This window comes from Hyaloscypha bicolor (assembly GCF_002865645.1).
Source record: "Hyaloscypha bicolor E unplaced genomic scaffold K444scaffold_126, whole genome shotgun sequence".
Classification (NCBI taxonomy): domain Eukaryota; kingdom Fungi; phylum Ascomycota; class Leotiomycetes; order Helotiales; family Hyaloscyphaceae; genus Hyaloscypha; species Hyaloscypha bicolor.
The window spans coordinates 1,336,580-1,356,972 of NW_020194628.1; the positions used below are offsets into that span (position 1 = coordinate 1,336,580).

At 49.7% G+C, this 20,393-nt stretch overlaps 5 protein-coding genes across 5 annotated transcripts; 1 reads left to right on the forward strand and 4 right to left on the reverse strand.

Moving 5' to 3' along the window:
* Positions 1-6,582: 6,582 nt before the first annotated feature.
* On the reverse strand, positions 6,583-7,535 carry K444DRAFT_96063 (uncharacterized protein). Its single transcript, XM_024888837.1, has one exon. The coding sequence runs from the start codon at positions 7,277-7,279 to the stop codon at positions 6,785-6,787; it is 495 nt and encodes a 164-aa protein (XP_024731955.1). The 5' UTR covers positions 7,280-7,535; the 3' UTR covers positions 6,583-6,784.
* Positions 7,536-8,318: 783 nt separating this feature from the next.
* K444DRAFT_633920 (UCH-domain-containing protein) lies at positions 8,319-14,190 on the reverse strand (the record flags this gene model as incomplete). The annotated part of the gene is made up of 6 exons (XM_024883674.1): positions 8,319-9,199; positions 9,250-9,961; positions 10,070-10,436; positions 10,494-12,972; positions 13,032-13,803; positions 14,080-14,190. The coding sequence occupies 6 exons, from the start codon at positions 14,188-14,190 to the stop codon at positions 8,319-8,321; spliced, it is 5,322 nt and encodes a 1,773-aa protein (XP_024731956.1).
* A 1,457-nt stretch (positions 14,191-15,647) lies between these two features.
* On the reverse strand, positions 15,648-16,121 carry K444DRAFT_666957 (uncharacterized protein; the record flags this gene model as incomplete). The annotated part of the gene is made up of 1 exon (XM_024887247.1): positions 15,648-16,121. The coding sequence occupies exon 1, from the start codon at positions 16,044-16,046 to the stop codon at positions 15,648-15,650; it is 399 nt and encodes a 132-aa protein (XP_024731957.1). The 5' UTR covers positions 16,047-16,121.
* A 464-nt stretch (positions 16,122-16,585) lies between these two features.
* Positions 16,586-19,508, forward strand: K444DRAFT_617492 (ankyrin). The gene is made up of 2 exons (XM_024881136.1): positions 16,586-16,946; positions 17,000-19,508. Exons 1-2 carry the CDS (start codon positions 16,807-16,809, stop codon positions 19,134-19,136), a joined length of 2,277 nt encoding a protein of 758 aa, XP_024731958.1. The 5' UTR covers positions 16,586-16,806; the 3' UTR covers positions 19,137-19,508.
* K444DRAFT_96096 (uncharacterized protein) lies at positions 19,184-19,775 on the reverse strand. Its single transcript, XM_024888838.1, has one exon. It carries the CDS (start codon positions 19,508-19,510, stop codon positions 19,232-19,234), a length of 279 nt encoding a protein of 92 aa, XP_024731959.1. The 5' UTR covers positions 19,511-19,775; the 3' UTR covers positions 19,184-19,231.
* Between the last annotated feature and the right edge of the window lie 618 nt (positions 19,776-20,393).

Here is a 20,393-nt window from a genome sequence, read left to right on the forward strand (position 1 = left end):
GAAGTATTTACCTCCGACTCTGGAGGCGGGATTCAGAGCCCGTTATGACAATAACCGAACCTGTTTTGAGGTATTGGATTGGAGACCAGAGATATATATTCAAACCGATTTTTCAGAGGGTTCCTTAGGGTGATAAGGTAGGGAGTGGTGTTAAATACAGTGATCGATCAGCAACGATTTGGGTTTGGGAAAGAGGGTATTATGATACCTGATGGGATGGGCGGCGTTCTTCTTTGCAATGGTGCCGGGGTGGGTTTGCTGTTCAGCGAGCGTCTATCCATTCTTTCGTGTTTTTGGGAGAGGAGGCGTGGGAAGAGAAGGGAAGAGGTGCGGTGTAGCAGAGAGGGTAATGTGTGGATATTGTGTATGATAGGTCTGAGTGAAAAGTGTGAGGAGAAATTAAGGAGTGGGAGTAGATAGATAGAGACGAGCAATGGATGCTGTTTATTGCAGTCCTTTGGATCGTTTGGGATGCTTGCACGGGTGAAGCGACCCTTGTGCAAACGGAGAATTCCTTCTCTTCGGAACCTAGGCACCTGACAATGCAGCGGCATATTGCTTAGTTTAGGCCACCAAGAAATCGAAATGGCCAAAGTTGGCAGGGCTATCGACTCTATTGGCTCTCTTGCCATGCGCCTATGGGCAATTGAGATCTTCAGTGGCTTTGCACGCTGATTGGATCCCAGCCTTGCGTTCCCGCTTGCAGCTGATAGACAGGGAAAAGCAGCGTGGACCGTGGACCGTGGACCGTGGACCACTGAATAGTGTCATTTCCAAGAATAAGCTTCTGGGAGGGCGAGTCCCGATCGAGACGCTCAGCTCAATCTTCGTTCTGTCATCGGATGTTGGGCTGCCAAATTAGCCAATAGCAGTGCAAGCGCACGTCCGCGGGGATTCTACAAGTAGAAGTGAGGCAAAACGCGGTCCTCCCTAACGTTGTTTGCAAGGACTGCGGGCAAAACACGCGAGCATGTATCTAGATACCATCAACGCCCAGCATATCGATTGCGCCAGACCTCTATCCGTAGAGTAGGTCTTGCAGCCAGCCTGCATTGCTGCCTCTTCCAATTGTCCTTATATTTTTGACTCGGGCATTATTGTCATAACGTCTAAGAACAAATCATATTACCTTTACTGGTGAAGTTTTAAAGACCCGAGTTGATGCTATCAATGCAGCAGTAGCAATCTGCTATCCGCCTGCATGCGGTACTTGAGGCAAACACCTCCGCACCCTTCCTACGCCACTGGTACTTGCCCCTTGCTTAGCTTGGTGCTGCGATGCAGTGGTGTTCCAAAAAGCCGAGTTGGTTCCTGAGTGGAGGGTTCTCCCAAATCGATGGCCTATGAAGTTCGTTTTGGCACTTGGCGGCTTCAGTCCCCGGAGAGTGATACCGGGGGAAATCCAGAAACCCCAGTTGCATGAGCTCGTCAGATCTCGTCAGCATAGCTTTCCGACGCCACAAGAGTCACCAAACCCCCTTCCAGCGTCACGCCTACCCCACCAAATTTTTTTCGATTTTTCAAAGTCTTTGGAAAATTCTAAAAACTTTCCAGATTATAGAGAATACTCGAAATATTGTGAATATCGTGTTAATTCTTTGAATTTGTAGCGTTAAGGTCTCCAAAATCCAAGTTGAGCGGGAAGGGGGTGTGGGCGATTGGTGAGTGACACCTTCTAGTGATGTAACTGCCCGACAACACTACCATCGCAGTCATGAATTCCAACAGCCACTTCTCGATCGCGCTTTCTGCCCAGCACACTGTGGCCGGGCGTACTCGAGAGGCTAACCCTGACCGTACGCAGTAAACAGCCCCTGTCCATCACCGATCACTCCGCTCTCTACTCCGCTCTCCACGCCATGGGAAATTTCGCACCAACTCATAAATATCTCCACTCCCGACCACCAGAAAAAGGGAACATTTAGAGCAATGCTTCTTGCTTTCTCCTTCTGCTGTAAACACTCCTCCTCCTCTTATAAATTCTCTCATCCCCCTTTAACGAATATTCGATCATAATCTTTTGTCCAATCGGCGAATCTACAAATGCGTTCGTTCCCTGAACGCCTGAGCCTCGTCAAGCGACTTACTATTTTAGTTTCTACCAACGACACGATAGCTTTGTCCTTCGGCTTCGCCTCAACCTTCATTGCAATTGTCACTGTGTTTGTTACCCGAAGGGCTTACCAGATTGCGAGTTTGTTTCCCAATAATCTCTTTTTTGTTTGTCAATTTCGCTCAGGTCTGGAAGTCCTCAGTCTGTACACCAAGGCTAACTAGCACTCAGCGACAACAGATCTCGAACGGCGCCCAAATACCCAGCAAGGAGATGGAATACAAGTGTACGAAGAAATGGTGATGGAGGAGATGGGATTAAGGAGGTGGTCCACATTGAAGAGGTCTGACGTCGGGAGCTGAAATCGAGCTACGTAGGCTCTAAACCTTCATATCAAACGCAATATTCATTATTTGGTGTAGTTCTAAATTCTTTGTACTGGAGAATCTCATCGTATTAGGGTGAAGTTCAACCCCACTGGATGCATCTACGAACGCTGCTCTTTCATAAAAGCCGCATTGCCTCGTTTAACTATGTCACCGTCTAGACTTTTTGCTTCGGTCACCTCAGGCTCAATTGGTTTAACTTATCAAGGGTGGGAGGCTCGATCTCAGAGATACACCACCCTGTTCATTGACTAATAGTCGAGCAAAAATTTAACCCCTGATGATCGACTTATCACCTCACTTGTTAAATCTCAGTTGCCTCGGTCAAGCATATTCAGACCCAGCTACCATGACCAGAGATTGTATCCTCCAAAGCCATTCCAAATTTCTATCTACAAACGGCGGTCGACCTATGGAACAGGCTTCTCCTCGACAGGCGCACGTTAGTCGTTAGGCTGGGGTCGCGGCCGAGTCCTATTTCTGTTTGACTTCGGCGAGCTGCGGCTAAGGCAACCCACCACCTCGTGCTGGGCATGGAGGAAGCGGAGGACGAGAGGCAGCCGGCACTTGGTGGATGGGGCTTCAGTTCGAATGCAGAGGGTTCTATGGATTTTAAAAGTCCAACCAGAGAAGGGCAAAGAAACGCCCACGCCAGCCGATGCCTCATGATTTGGGTTCTCTCACTACGCTTCATCGGCCGTGTCTGTCGACCAACTCTCCTCCTCCTACCATGGCCGGATGCAAAGAAAATATGAAGAAATTTACCCCCAGCCTCAGCCCTCCTTTACCCAAGCATCTAATCCAGCCTTGTGGCGAACCTTGGCGAGACAACGCTTTGAAGCCGCAGCCCCACAGATTCTATTTCTTTTGACATTCGGATGTGTTCCTCCGAAGTTGCCGCGCTGTGAGGCTTTCGAGGAAGCACGTGTGGCTCCTGAACCGGTCAGCTGGCTCAGTTGGCCCAGGAGCTCGAGCCTCAAGGCAGTCAGAGACAGTATGTGCGGGATGTTACTCACCAAAAAGAAGTTTAGGGCTTCTGGGACACGACTGTGGCGGAATACCAATCGCCCGGCAAATAGATAAGCTTCAGCATTAGGTGCATCATGGTTTAAGCCTCAGCGGTGACTTCCCAGAGTGGCAATGTGAGGGATTTGTGTTTAGTACCTGCAGGGTGGTACGAAGTTAACTGATTCCTTGAAGCTGCCTCATCGGTGAAGTTGGTCGCTTCCCGTGAAATTGCCTCATGGTTTAATTGGTTCCTCCGAGGTCGCCTTACTAGTAAAATTACTTGATTCCTCTGATGTTGCCTTATAAATTAATCGACTTCTCTAAAGCTGCCTCATAAATTACTCGGTTCTCCTAAGGTTGCGTCATTGGCTACCCTCACTTTTAACGACTTCTGGAAACCCCGATTCGACTACCACCACGAACTAAGTCATTACGTTCAGCTTCGCATACCATTACTAGCCATTTCAAATTGGCGAGATGTGAATCAGACCGATTGAAGAGCGTTCCGAGAAAGGATTCTTGAACCAAGGGAGAAGCATGAACTGAGATGGATGGACAGTGTATACCAGTCAATGGGGAATGGAAAGAGTCCATCCTACCTTGCAGGAGAGCTTTGCCAATTACTTCACACGAGTTATTCTAAGCCTTCAACGTCGACATGTGTCAGATATGGCTTAATTACTTGGAGGAAATTATAAAGATAGAGTGCTAAGTAAGTGTACCAATTTCTCTAGGTATCTGTAGGGCTGGAGTTGACGTGGAGTAGGTGAGGTAATATCAGGCAGGTAACCAGGCCCGCCAGCAAGTCCGAGTCTTAGCCTTGCCTGCGCCACCAAAGATTAGAGTGTAATCTTGCTCTCTTGATCAGAAATTGATCGATAGCTTACCACCTGCTTGACGTCCTTGTGGCGTTCTCTGGAAAATTGGATGCATCTGCCTTGTCCTCCTTGTAGTGTTGTGGCCTTGACACTCTGAGGGACAGCAACGCCTGGTTCAGATGAAGTGAGTGAGGGAAAGGGCACTGTTCCTCGAAGCGTCGAATTCAGGCGAATTTGATAAAGTCTTCCCTCCCGCCGTGCTGAAACCACACCATTGCACCTGCAGTGCGGTACACCATCTCTATAGCTATTAAATAGAAACAACCTTGGAGATGGGGCCGTCGATAGTGGAGCATAGCAAAAGGCCCAAAGAGGGCTGCAAGGGTTGCTCTGCAGCGCAGCATGCGCATCCCCAATTTGCCGGGTCACTCAATATCACGGCGCCCGAGAGCGACTTCTTGTCACTCGTCCGCTTAATGCCTCGAGCCAACGTGGCAGTAGGTGGGATGTCTCATCAGGGTGACTGAGTCGGCATCGTCGGCGCTGAAGGATTTTGATTCGCTTCCTCCCTCCCGTGTTCCCTCAGTCCCGCGTAGCCAGGGATGCAAGCAAGCAAGCAAACGGTGCGCCTGCCCTCGGCCTTCGCATTCTCCCTCCCCATTAGAAGAAGTAGTACCTTCCCTGCACCCCTGCCCTCGCGCGGGCTTTCTCCATCTTCTCTCATTGTCTCGAGTACTCTCATTCGCCTGGCATGCCACATTTCAAAGTCGCTGGCAAGGATCTGGAGTGGGAAAGAGTGGCACCGCCTATCATCTGCATCAGCCGTCACAACTTCCATTACAACCGGAGTTTTCATGCACACCTCCATCTTCTCCATGGCCTTGCCTCTTTTTACTTGCATACCTTCAACCTTCATTGATTCTCTTCCTCCCACGCTCACGCCCACCTGAAGCGACGCCTGCAATAATCGTCCAAAGTTTTCTGATCTACTCCCTGGTTTGGCATGCGATATAAGACAACCCGAGCCCCAACCAAGATTCTTAGAATTATTTCAGATATAAATTCTAACCAGCCCTTTTCCATTCTTCCGTCTATTCTTGAGGTTCTTTGGGCTTCGTTTATTTTTCAAATCACGCTCAAACCCCACAGGCCCCTACAACTCGAATTCAAATCGTGGTCACTCACAGCCTTGCTGCACGAGAAACATCAATCTGCCCAAGCAACAATTCCCTGCGTGCACCACATTTCACCATAGAAAAATATTCAATTAGCCAACTCCAATGCGTGAGTTTTACTTTAATTATTCGCTCATCGTTCTTCATAATCTGACGTTTATTCCACAGTGTCAACCAGTGATTGGTTAGCCTTGTCCTTTGGCCTGACTGCTACCGTGCTTGGGATCGTCACAATCGTCGTAACCCGCAGAAATCAAGCTGCTCGAAGTAAGTGCAACAAAGTGCACTGGATAAGAGCCTAAGAGGAATTAGACTGACGCCTTTGTCTATAGATAACGGTCAACGGGTCCAGCACAATAACTCCGCGTGTGCTCAGCATCCGCAGGTTGTGGTGGTAGAGGAGATGCATCTGCGAAAATGGAGATCAACAATTGGGAATCGATGGGAGAACGGGCACGCACAACTTGTGTAGTGAATTGTATGCTGCGTGAGGGGTGACCTTGGGGTTTGATGATGATGATGATGATGATGATTTACGTCCGGCGGGGTATTATTGAAACTGGCTACCTCCTGTGACCTCCCATGGGGTATGGGGACGTGCTAAGCTATGGATTTATTGTACAAAAGTGCAACCGTAGAAAGCATTTCTAGTATGAGCGAACGTGCCGTGAGGCTTGTGACTGCCCACCTCCCCGGCCGTTTGGGGTGGTAGCAGGTTACATGTAAGATGGAAGCCTTCAAGAGTTGCTCGATAGAGCGCGAAAGTGTGTGGCCGAAAGGCCCGGTTCAGAGCTGAGATGAGACCTTGGGGTTTGAATGTATGGTAGACTCATTTGACGTAATGCTGCTTCGTATCCTAGCAATTCATGTAAAAGTATTCCCCCATGCTCTCTGAAGTGGGAACGAATGAAATGGGGATACTTTACGCGTCTTGCATCCATAACGGGACAGGTTTGACAACGGGAAAGAGTGATTAAATTCGGGCTTGCTGTTGGGCGACAGAGGTTACAGCCTGCGGACACAAGTCCTTGTTTTTAGCGATGTTTTCAGGCATCACAAAACCAAAGTCGCCCACTTCACTTCACAACTACAGATTGAAACCCCGTATAGTTCAAGCGCACACAACGAAAAAGGATAGATTGAGTTTAAAATGCCTTTAAACCCAAAAATGAATATAAAATGAAAGCGTCCAAAATAGTTATGGGGCTCGTTTCTCAGCGAAATGCACTAAAAACATGGACTTATGTCTGCAGGCTCGTTACACCGCTAGCTGCAACTTGCCATGGCTTACGATGAGTATATCTCATTCTTTTACGATGCAAGCCCCGGACTCCGAGCAGGGCGTCACAACCCTCGGTGCCAGCACGAAAACCATAAACCAACACCTAAACCATAAACCAAAACCTGAACCATAAACCATAAACCAAAACCTAAACCATAAACCATAAACCGTGAACCGTGAACCGTGAACCGTGCACCGTGCACCGTGCACCATGCACCATGAACCATGAACCATGAACCATGAACGCGCTGCACATCTCGTCTCCAATTTGCTGGAAATGTTTGCGGGCATTTCGTGAGTTGTATTGGCGGAGCTGCTGTCGAATTGAGGCGCCATGCGAGCCATTGACTCGTTAGGCCGGGTTGAAATGTGAATCTGCCCCAAGGCCGCTCTGCTGGAAGCAAGATTGGCCGACCACGACGACAGCAGGCGCAGGCGAGAGGTGTGCAATCTGGGAACGGCACAGCTAGGCACCTACCAGTTGTGGAAGACGACAAGCGAGTAAGCACGAGGTGGCTAGAAGTACATGGGGCAGAGCGTGAACAACTCGTACACATTAGGGTGCACACCTCAGCGTCTGCCTTTGGCGTTCTGTACCCATCGTGATTGGCTAGCACGGAAATGTATCTGCAGCTATGAGTAAAGAGGTCAACCGAGCATGAGGCATGCAAATGACCCGCATACTGCACCCCCAACGCAAACTTTGATCCATACCACCATCGGGCGTGACAACGACTTCGACCTTGCAGCAAACAAAAGTTTCAACTGCTCCCAGAAGCTCACATTATTCCCCAAGAAACAAGTTAAATTCCTCACTGACTTAATTTCAAATTTGATCGACATCGATCATCAAGCAAAATGCGTAAGTCACTGTCCACCTCCGGAAAGCCAACTCTAACTGGAGCCCTCTAGTCACAACGGGTGACACCCTAGCCTTGTCCTTCGGCCTCATTTCAACCCTCCTAGCAATCCTCACGGTAGTAGTCACTCGAATCAACACCCTGCTCGAGGTTCGTCTCCCTCCCAACTCGCTCTTCATACACTAGTGTGAACGAATGCTGATACAATTTTAGTTCAATGCGAGCCCCAATACATCGACTCTGTCGTCGCCCACCCACAAGACATGGTGTTGGAGGAGATGCGCTTGCGTCGATGGTCGAGTATGAGAAGGGGTAATACAGACTGAGCAAGGTTGGAAGAATGACTTGAATGGCGTGAAGAGCAAGCAAAGACACGCAAAGAAATATGTAGGCACTTGCCAAACTTCAATTTCAATATCAAAAGGCATCGTCATCAAGTAGCCACAGCGAACATGTACCCCAACCAAGTTATTAAGAACAAAGCCCGTTTCTATTTGCGTCATACAGTATCTCTCACTGTGATGCATGATCGATCGCACTGCATCTCTCCGCGTATGCAGTAGCAGTGCGCCTCCCAAATCCGTAAGATCATCAATGTCTTTTCTTCTCTCAAGTGTGTGCCAAGGCCAACAAGAGAAAACGCCAACCAGCATGCAATTACCACCATCATCCCCACCCACTCCGCACAACAACTCGATCCCAACTCCCATACAAAACAACGATGCAAGTCAAACTCTCAATCCATCTTGAGGTCCTCGGAATCATTGTCAAGATGGATCTCAGTCGCCTCTGGTTCCTCTACCTCCAGACGGTCGTCGACTTCGAATTGAGGGGTAGCTTGGAAGATCGGCATGTTGCCAGCTCGTTGCATGTTCTCCAGCAAGTCGGCTGTTAAAGCAATATTGGCTGCCTGGCCTTCTTCGTCCAGGTCTGGCACGGGGCTTTGGTTAATGGAGTTGCCATCCTCATCTACGGCATCTGTGTCTGCTAAGTCTTGCATACGCTCAGCAACATCACTTGCACCTGCTGAAGAATTGTGCTGTACAACGTCACTTGCACCATCCTCGTCGGCATCTGAACCGGTTCCCGATATCATTTGGTCTCCCCGTGAGTTTGCTCCCAAGTTTGCGAAATTCCAGTTAGAATTTGTGAACATGTGACCGAGGGGATTGTACGTATTGTCTTCCATTTCAATAGCTTCATCAGCAGGCTCGATGCTGCGGTGCACCGACTCCCATGCCATGGTACCCTCCTTGTCTATCAGCGGAACGCCGTCATCATTGCTGTCGTGGGCTTCGTAGGGAGGCAAATCAAGGGCCGATGGATTTATTGTCATCGTCGCCGCGCCATCCGAACCATTTGGAGGATGGTGAGCTGCTCCTACTCCTGTCAAAGCGCTCGACGACCCACGAAGGGAGGAGTTTGCGACGAGGCCCTGGTCTTCCCCCGACTCCGAGATGTCGTCGGCTGGGGCGTCAGGAGGATTGTCAAAGTCTTGAAGAATTTGCTGAAATCTTGGTCCACCAAGTGGGACGTCGGATCGTCGTCGATAGAAGAGCAAGTAAGCACTCTGAGAGACAACTCGTGATGGGTCTTTCTGCTTTGAGACCGAGGAATCTGCAATTCTGTTAGTTAAACCCTTCGCAGTGATGCAACAAGTCACTCACCATTATATTCATACCACTCGTTATCGACAAAGTTCTTGGCAAACGCAGTATAGTGCCCCCCACCAAGTCCACCCCAATGATCATCAACGGCAAACAAGTCATAAATCTCTTGCTTGCCCTCTTCCGACTCAATAACTCTCGATGTGAGATCCAATCCCTCGATTGGGAAATCAACAAAAACGTCGAGCTTGTCACGTCTCATTGCGCTAGAGCTGAAACGCTTCAAATGCATGACCAGAATGTCAGGTGTCTTCCAGAGCTCGAATTTCTTGGTGGCTCTCCGGTGCTCTTTGCACTTGGGGCAATACCAGGTATCCATTTCTGATAGAATTTCTTCCTTGCCAAATTCATTCAGACAGTCATCCAAGGTGATGCCATTCTTTCGTCGTTGTCTGAGTGCGTTCCGCTTGGCCTCGAGCTCAGGATCATCGAACCTAGGCATCTTGTCCCATGTAGACTCACCCCGCATCTCGTCGCCTGGCTGACCGCAGAACAAGGTCTCCCAAGCTTGCGGGTTCCAGTCGACCACGAGGCCTTCGCCTAACCGTACAAGAGGACCTTCGTCGGGCGCGTCTGGCTCTAACTCGTCCATGACTTGGTGTTTTCGATTTGCCTGGTTGCCCTTTTTTGAGTAAGTTTTGAGATTAGGCTTGCGTCGTCTTTGACCTACTTTAACCCCGGATCTTGGTCCGGCCGGTCGGACAGGAAGAACCTAGTCTTCGGTCAGAGAACCCGAGGAAATTTTAGGAGGTTCATGGGATGGGGGTGGTAAATGGAGATATTGCCGTCGGAGAGAATTTCAAGGAGAATATTAACTTACTTGAGGGGCTATTGCTGGTATGACGTCTTCGTCTTCATCGCTAGTCTCATCAACCATACGAGTCGCGCTTGAGAAGCCGTTACTGGTGCTATTGCTGGTGTAAACACCTTCCTCGCTGCTTTCGGATCCAGTTCGACCGTCTTCAAATCCATTTCCAGAGTCTTCATCAATGGGTTGGTAAACTTGTGGATTCCGTGATGAAATTGAGGGGTAGATCTTGTCTTCATCAACAACATTCCAACCTGACGGAATCATTTCCTTGGAGCCGGCGAAAAAGCCAATCTCGAACATATTCTGAAGCGATGGATTCAGATAAGATCTTGGATTGACAAACTTCGGACGTCGTCGCTTGAATGGTGGAGGTTCACTACAAATTCAGACCGGTTAGAACAGCAACGTAAAATAGTGGGATTGGGGTGCTTACATAGTCTTCACTGGTTCAGACGATTTCGAAGGTTCGGCAGTGGTTTCCGATGGCTCCTGAGCGCCGTTTGAGTCTTTCATAGTGACATCTACGAGCTCATCTTCTCCGTCGATGGAAGTGGCCACAACCTTGCTGCCTCCAGAAGAATCGGCATCTGAACCAGTGGTAAGAACGATATCCGGGTCAACGCTGTCAGCAGCACTGGCCTCGGCTTCATCGACATCATCCTCGTCTTCAGCGAGTTCCTGGGATGTTGAAAATGTGGCCACTTTTTCAAGGATCTTGCGCTTGATAGCCTCCTCGTTTCTTGCCTCCTCTGGGGTAAGAATGATGAAATGGGGTGCACCCATGATGGCCCAAGGCTTCCTGCTATTGTATCTTGAGGTGCGTTCAGAATTCGGCTGGCGGTGGAAGACGGGAACGAGCATCCGGTCAGCCAGAGGGTCGTCCCAATTAGGAATATCATCCTCATCGGAATCGTTGTGGTTGCCGTAATTGAAAGATAGCATCGACTTTTTCTTCTGCTTCGGCTTCCGGGGCGAGGGCCAATTGGTAGGTTTGCATTCAAGCTCATAGATTGCAACATTGTCATTGCCTCCAATCTCCTCTGATGCGACTGCGAAGTTATCATACGTCTTGTAGAATTTTGATTTGAATTCCTCGGCAGCGAACAATCTCTCTGTTGGAACACCTACTCGTTTGCTAATGAATTGCTTCAAAGCTAGAATACTACCTTGCTTATCCATATCAACATCAAACAGGATTGGTCTGTGATTCAACGGGAAGTAGAAAACTTGGTGAGACCAGGTGTTCTCAATTGGTAGTTGCAAGGTTAAGTTGTTGAACGGGTCGAATGTGATGCTGACTTTAGCACAGATGGGGCAGACAAGTGTCGATTTGTACATGCCAGTGAAGAGATCCGAGATAACAGAGTCGTCACGCTTCTTGCTAATATCCCAGACTTTGGCGGCCATTTCTCGAATGGCTTCGGGGTTGTTCACCATCTCGTCTGTAGAATCGGGCTTTTCGATGTATGGCTTCTTCTTTACACGGCTCAAATCCTCTTGCAATCCATCTAAAAGGAATCCAAGGAATTCTTGGGAATCTTGTTGTCCATAGCCGGAGAACGATGGTGCGTATCGGCCGATGGTAGTCTTGAAAAATCGCGGAGCAACAGACGTAGGTGGGGGATCCTTGTAGATCTCTTCCAAAAGTCTCTCATAGGCCAAAGCAACGTCTCCGTTGTTGCCCAGGGGATTCTCCTGGTTAATCTCGTTCTTTGCAGCTCCAGTGAGAAAGTACTTAGTCAACTCCTCTACGCTCCGAACACATTGCAGTGCCGAGTTCATGTAACAGGTGTTGCCAAGATTGCTCAGACCAACCGTTCCAACTGGTCTACCGGTTTTTTGTGTTCGACCTCGTGTCATTGGGCCTGAAGGTGCTGGACTGTTCCGACCACTATTTGACTGACTATTCGACTGGCCTGCGCCAGATCGTGTAAGAGCTGTCGAAGTTGACTTGTTCCCCTTGGCTGTGTAATTTGAGACGTAGTTGTCGCCACCTGGACTGATCAGTTCATCCAACACAATCGTTTGATCGTCTCCCAAGCCGGCAATGGACAAATCCGAGCTACCATTATATTTTGCATTTCCGGTTTGGTCAGGAAGATCGACCAATTCTCTTCCATTACCCCGCTCCAGCTTCACAAATTCGGGAACATCAAGGAGAAGCTGGGTCCATGAGTCTTGCGGCTGCCTTTGAACTGGTCCAGCGGCATTACCGGCTGCAGGTGAGCTTGGCCTCGAAGAAGGGGGTGTCGCAGTATTCGCCACGGCCGGAACTGGTTCGGCGGCAGGTTGGATTCTTGGGACTCTCCAGAGGCGCACTTTCTTCGACATATCTGTCATTCCAGCCACCGTCTTAACTCTCTTCAAAAAGTCATGATACTTAGTAGATCTGCTGAAGACGAGGATCGGTGCTGGGGGGTTCGTGGCCTTCAGCTTTTGGGGCAGGTTTATCGGGTTGTTTTCTCCGTATAACCGGTGAACGGTGAAAATCGGGGGATGGAATTCGAATATCACATTGGGTATCCCAGTCTTGTCCGGATTCGTGTTGTGGGCAAATCGAACAATGGGAACTGAACCTGCCATCAACCCATACCAATCAAACACCATGGTCCATGCCTCCTCCGGGAATAGTGTAAAGTCGGCCTGACCTGTTCCTGGCTTCAGCTGGACGTGCTCTTCTCCATCGAAATCCTTGATAATCTGCTGAATGATATCCGAGTTGTCGATGGGTCCTATCTCGCCTTCGGGTTCGACCTTGCTATTCTTCCTAGCCTCTGTGCTTCGAATCTGCACACGGCTGAGCCATCTCTTCGATACCAGGTACATTTTCTCTCCATCGCTGGGTTGGCATTCTGCGGCTGCCTCGCAAATCGTCGTAACGGTCTTGATTTGGGCATCGATAGAAGGGGTTTCTGCATCAGTCACGTCAGGAAAGAACATCTTAAGTATGTGTGCGCATTCATTGCCATACCTGTTTCGGCTGTCTTTGCAGGAGTAGCATCCGGGGATTCCTCCGTTGAAACATCAGCCACGGCGTCTTCGTCCTCGCTCCTTAGCATATCAACTGACTGTGCTCTCTTGCTGCTAGTTGCAGTTGTCGACGCATCTGCAGATTCGGGAGGGTCGGATGGAGGAACAGTGATCATATCGACATCATCCTTCTGGCTTGACTGGGCCTCGCCGTCCAGATCCGAGGCTCGTCTCTTTAGTGGCGACGACGACCTCTGTGGGAGATCTGCGGCACCGCCCATAATAGCCCTGTGTGAGAACAGACGCACCGGTGACTGGGCTCTTGTGTCTTGATCGAGAGGTGCGAGCGAACGTCTTGAATTTTCTGAGGCTGAAGGGTCCCCACTTCTCTCGCCTTCCAGCGAGAGGCCTGCGTAGGCTGCGCTCGGAGAGCTGGCCGTAGAAGAGATGTTATGGTCGAAACTTCCAAAAGAGGTCTCAGTCTGTAGATGCGAAGGTATGTGTGGAGGAAGAGGAAGGCCTGATTCCTGGGTGGTAGGGATGTCGAACCGGGGAAGGTCGTTGGGTGACTGTGATTCACGATCTTCAACGGAGTTCAGGGGAATATCAGGGTTGTTCTCGGAGTTCTGGCCTGGAATATGCTGGGGCGAAAGTTTTCTTTTCTTTGTGGAAGACGTCGTGACTGCGAGCTGCCTTTGCAGCTCTGAGGGCGACGGTGGGAAGAAGGTTGCGAGAAAGGACTGGAAGTTTCCTTGGCATAGGCGATTGCAAATCTGCAGGAACTGACAGACGGCATTTAGTTGTGACGGGAGGCCACGAGAAGGGACATCGAGGTCGAATTGGGCGTGACAGGTGGGTGAACGGGGAGTTGTATGGATTTTGAAGAGTCGGGAAGATGTTTCTATTCGTGTCGTGTTGGGTTTGGTTAGCGCGCCTGTCGGGGCTGGCGTGGGGCAGTCGCAGCCTGGCTGGTGAATACCCTCAAATATTTGTCGACGTCAGCGCTAGCAGCGTGGCGATAATAAGAAATCGTTGAAAAATCGCGATACTGTGTCGAGAAGCCAGAAGGAGCTGTGGATGAGGAGGACAAGTGATTGCGATCGACGGGGCAATTGATTTTGGTTTTGGTTCTGATGGGGGCTCCTCCTATCCTTGTGCATGCAGGTTGACTTCACGTTCACACAGCCTTACAGTCACGCGCAGCGGCGGGCTGACAGGGCTTCTGCCTAAGACTCCAAGAGCCTTTCTGTCAAGGGATTGAAACGAGCTCTTGTGAGGCTCGTTGTTTGATTGAGAATATGGACGCGTTTCTTGCAAGACACTGGGAGGTTCTGGTGTGAGTCGTGAAAGGCAGGTGCAGATTTTCAAATCCAGTGCTGATCAAGCTGGATCTGGACGGTGTGGAGGCAACAGTGGAGATACAAGCTGCTATTTTGATCGATTTCAAGGTGTTCACTTATCTCAATGATTCATTTAGCGTTCACCTTCGACCTCCTCATGTCTCTCACAAGAGTCTAACAGAAATGGCCGCAGGCCCACAAGTGCAGAGCTGTTTCCGCCAGATGTCGAAAATAGAGATGTATTGAAGAAATAAGCGTTTTATTGCAGTTACTTTCAGGCAAATGCTTCACGTGGCTAGTTTTGGGACCTCAAGTTATATAGTCGCACACAGACAGGGAGGTCAATGAATCTTAGGAACCTCAGACTTGCTGATGAGGGGTCCAACGGAGGTGAAGCTGGCTTCATGCTGTTGAATCAAAGGGTGAATTGTTCGTGTTCGACAGCATTTCCCTTCTCCACAGTTCAAAGAGCTTGGGCAAAACTTGCGGATCGAGTTTGTCCGGATTTGGCTTCTCATCTGCTAGGCAGAAAACTTTCCTAGACGGAGTTTCCAAAGCTGAAGCTAGTATGGACCGCCTCCGGACATCTTTCTCCCCTTTGAAGCCCGGGTGAACTCTTCTCAAACAATGCAGATGCTTTCAAAGCTGAAACTTGCCCAGTGGGCCTCCAAGACTCCTTTCCAAAAAGGTGTTTGTCCTCCCATACTGAGGTGGCAGGCTCCACGCTCCATCGCCTTTGTTCACCTTTCAGCAGCACCAGGAAACAGCTCCTCCAGGTGATGCCCAATCGCCTCCTTCTCCTCCTCCTCCCTCGTCAGCCCCTCAAAAGCCAACAAATTATTAACATTCGCATGAATCGCATCCAACGTTCCCTCACAACTACACGGCACCCCACGATCACTACCATAAACAACCCTCTCCCCTCTGTTCCCCGTCATCTCCAACGCCGGCAACAACAGACTCGGCACCCCTGCCCCCGCAGTATCAACATACGGTCTCCCCAAACGCTCCCTCATTTCCTCCCTCCCAACCACCATCGGACTAACCACCCAGTCCTCACCCCCCAACGCCAATACCCTCCCACGCAACACCGGTAACGCTCCATCACAGTAAGCCAGCACCCATCTAATCGTCCTATACCGTTGAAAGACCCTTTACACAACATATCAACCACCACCCTACACATATTGAACCCCACTTCCACCAACGGTGCCGCTTGCTTCTACGGGGGCGGATTATGTGCGTTCGGATGCACGAACTCCACACCCTTCATCTTATCAACCAAGCCCATCAAGCCCACCAAGCATCTCATCACCCAGGTACACACCATTAAAATAGCTTGTTACCGCCCGGCCATCAGTCACCCCGCTCATTCTCTCAACCTCCCCAATCGCCTTCTTCGCATCATCCGTCGGCGACGCTGCCAGGAGTCCAAACCATGCGGGATACCCCGTCATGGTCCCAGCACCATAGTCGTTAGAAGGCTGCAGAGCGGGGAGAGTTACAGGGACGTTTGACAGGAATTTCATGGCGATGCCTTGACGGTCCATGTATGAGAGCGTCTCCTCGGCTTTCCACACATATGGCGATGGGGCGAGAAAGTGTGCTTCCCGCATGGAATGCCATTTCTCCTCTCGCTCTGCTGGGGTGCTAGGTGGCGAGAAGTGGGCACGCATGCCCAATCCAGACCGAGGCTTTTGTGAGTTATGCCATCTTGCTTTCTCCTGCAGGCCCAAGATGGTCCTTTCCGTGCTGGAAATCGGTATGAAGCCGAAAGATTCGGGTCTTATAGAGATTTCTCAGAACTTAGATTGACGGCCACAAGTGTTTAAAGCCGACTATCTCCTCTATCTCCATACGCTATTCCAATGCTTCGGTCAGCGTGTGTTCACCTAAATTGACACAAAGTCCCTCCGAAAATACCTACCTGCGCTGTTTGATCACGTGATTTGTATAGGCATTTCATTCCATTCGCTCTTCCGGAGTTTCCGGCCTCATTAAGGGATGATCCGCGTTTGCAGGTAGCTCAAGCCCCTATCTCTCTTCAAGTGATGTATTCTCTTCGCAAAACTAATCCCAATACCAAGTGCTGAAGTAGCCTCACCAAACTTGAAGTCTCAGCCTAGTCAGAATCACGTGAATCTGCGCCACGAGGATTTCGCTCCCGTGTTTCATCCCCTCTTGATTGCAGAACGCCAAACCAATGTGAGATCCTGCTGGAGCGAGCAAGAACAGGGGTGCCTCAAAGAGTTGGGCGAATCCTAAGAGGAATCTGCGTCGCAGCCTTGCGCTTGCCTCCTCCAAAAATTCCTCGAACATATATTCTAGTTGTCCTCTCTACCTTGGATTCCAGACTTGCAATGACTATAAACCTTCCTTTTTGACAATCTCTCTGAGGCCTCCACCTTCCACCCTATATAGATCCCGACTTCAACCATGGCCCCAAGCACTGGAGGACGCCCACCTAACGCATGGAACCCATCACGAAGAAGAAAGCTGGTGCGGCTATACACTTTGACAAAGCTCAGCAAAGAGGAGATCCAGAAGGTGCTTGCTGCTCCTGGGTTTAATCCCTGGTGAGTAATATCCGTTACGACGCAACTCGAAGCCCATTTCCTGACAGTGGCAGCCCGAGAGACATACAAACGCAATTGCACGCGCTGCTTCCCTCCGGCTACGGGAAATCTCACACAAAATTCCACCCCTCCAACGATGCGAAAGTCAAAGTGCGGCTTGACTGTCTGCGGCGATGCAAGGCGGGCCGAATATCCAAAGAAAGAGCAGCTCGCCGGCAGAAGTGCATAGTACAAACCAAACTTGACCAGTCTCGTACTATTTCGACGGCTCTGTGGGAATCATTCGATGGGGGCTCTCAGGCTTTTCGGAATTATGCTACCAAAACTTCTCTGCCTCTCCCCCGAGACTTGTCTGATGCCCAGCCAGTCACTTCCTCACTCTTGCTCCTGGATGGCTCCGAAGTATCGTCGCACCCAAGTGTCTCCTCATTCTACCCGAGTATAGACGCTTCCACTAATGGATTGTCCGAAGCTCGACGTCCCACACCGCAGATCAGTAACAATAACAATAACAGGGCAATTCAGGAGGCGTCAAGTTCCACCTCAATCGCTCATGCGGAACTAAGCACATCCTCTCATGACATTGGTATTATCGAGGAAATGCTAGGAGCTAAGCACTCAGGCACTTGTGTCAAGCATGTTTACAGAGCTTTGCGACTTTCTTCAGGCAGCTCGTTGAGGTCCAATCTAACCTCTCTGTCAAGTCTTGCCAGTTCCTTGTTATCGAAACTCTCTTCTCGCAACTCGAGGGCAACAACTGCTGAACTTACGAAAGAGGAGCTGAAAATCTGGAATGAGCTGGTCGATGACTCGAAAACGGACATCCCTCGGCCATTGTACACAACTATCTCGCCGCTGAATCGAAAGTGTTGTATGCCACCGCTCTTCGGAATGTCTTTAGACACAGTATCTAGTATTTGTGAGACGTGCGGCTTTAGTGCACAATATCGGCGCGTTATGTTATTCACTGACGTAAGCGGAATCCGCCTCTCCCCTGTGACTGACTTCTATGGAAACACACTTCTTCACTGTGCAGCTGCGGCTGTTAAGTGGAACGAATTCTGGAGGGTCAGGGAAATGGTTGCAAAAGGAGCAAATGTCAACATCAGAAATACATCCGGGGAAACATTTCTACATATTCTTTGTCGACATTCACTAAAAAACAATCAGGATGCCTTGGATCTTGTATCAATATTGAAGCTTGTGCAGAACAGCCCACTCTTCTCGATCTCCGATTACCACGGCTGCACAATCTTGCATTATCTATTCCAAGGTCTAGAACACTTTATATTCAGACATGTGGACTACTCTCTATTCGGTATAGACAAGTCAACGTCTAGTGTGCGGCTCATGTCTGAAATATTCGAAGTCATTAAACCCGCGCTCTGGAAGCAATATATCAACACACAAGACAATGCGGGAAACAAAGTTTTGGGTATTTTGCAAGATTCCTGCAGCAGAGTTAGCAGCAGAGTTGGCAGCAGAGTTGGCAGCAGAGTTGGCATGATATCGTTTACTAAGGACGCGACGAAATTGATGGCCACCATTATGAAGAATATCACACCGCCTCCAAGTATCGTTCATTATCAGTCCGACCTTGTTGGAAGGGTGACTATTCCTGGGCAGATGACGAACGAGGATTTCTACGGGTGGCTTGGAGACCTTAACCTTGTTCCAGGGATGACCGAAAAAGAAGCTACAGAGAGGATGCTTGAAGATATCTGTCTTGAACGGCGTCTAACATGGATCGATGCTTTTGGTGACACACCTCTCACAGCTTTGCTTAAGTCTCCGCTAGCAGCCACAATTCCAGCTGATTCTCTTCGGAAGTATGTCAAGTGCATGCTCAAATTCGGCGCCGAGATCCATATCCGAGACAGAAACGGCGACACAGCACTTGCCATCGCTGCCAGGCTTGGAATTCACTCTGTAGTCACACTACTCCTTGAGGAGGGGGCGAATGTTCACAGTCGAGACTACCTAGGGGTGGGAATATTGAGTCAAACTGAACGTAGCATGCATCTTGCCGCTGGAGATGAGAAGCTCTGGGCTATGATCTGGAGCTGCAGAATTACCTTGATTGATGCCGGGGCGAAGGAAGAGCCGACAGACCAGGATGAGTGGATGCTCCCGTTGTCAACACGGCTAAAGTTACAAGAGGGTCAAGATGTGAACGGGCAATTGGTGTGAACAGTCTTGAATATCCATCTTAGCGTCGTCGTTTAATCCACCAACAAGCAACTATTCTTCTTCAAGTCCTCATGAGATCCCGTCTCAGCAAGACCTCACATGTCCCTTGTTCTTTCCACTCTCTTCGAAATCCTAAGCGGGATGTCGCTCTCATAATAACTCACCACATTGTCCCCCCACCTAATTCTCTCTTCTCCCTCAATCTCAACCTCAAATCCCCCACCTACCAATCGAGCAATAAAAGTCTTCATCTCAGCAACTGCAAGATGCCGTCTAATGCAATCCCTCCTCCCTACCGAAAACGGTACCAAATCTTCAATCTCCTGCTTCCCATCCCACCTCACTACCTCCTCCCCATTCCCACCAACTCCCATCAGCCATCCATATCTCAGGCACGAACTTCTCCGGCTCACAGAGAAGCATCGGGTTTATATGCAGTATCAGAGCATTCGAACTCACCACCGTCCAGCCTGAAACACGAGACCAGATAAAGTGAGACCTTCAGGTGGGACCATGCGCGGCAGACGACCCGGTACGCAGAGGCAGGGAAGGAGTGGTTCTTTGATTACTGCTGTGAGGTAGGAGAGTTTCTCCAGCTGTTGGAGAGCGAGGACTGGGGGAGGGTTGTTAGTTTGGAGTTTTCCTCTTGGCTCAGCGGGACAGGCGAAAAGGATGAGCAGTCGAGGATCTGAATACAGGTGTTCTGTCCTGAGAGTGAGTAGCGCGCGTTGAATTGGAAAATTTGAAGGAGGCGCGAATGGCTCGTCCCCGCTTCATAGCTAGCAGATCTGCAGATATTCATGCCATGATGATATCTGGAATTGCCGGATAATTTTACGAAGGAACCGAAACTGCTGTACGAGATAGAGAATCTTTATGACTTTGGCGTTTACTAACACGAACGGGGCTTTGAGATCTGAAAAGCAAGTGCTCAGTGCATTTGAAGGACCCAGAGCCAGTTCCTTGGAAATGTCGTAGCTGAAGCAGCGAGCTACATCGGATGCTATTCACGACTGCCTCGCCTCCGTTTCCTTGGCTTACAATTGTGACTGTCTTGTGAAGATGATTGTTTTCTCCACAAGATGCCCCTGGCCTGGCTATGCGTCCGAATAGAGTTGACTGTGAAGTAAGTTGCGAAGATTTGGTGATTTCTCTTCGCTTTACTGGCGTCGAGCTGTCCAACAAAGGCAGGCCCAAGGAATCTATAAAACGTGGGCTCTTTTCCCAGATCAGAATGGGTGTAGATGGCGTTGTATG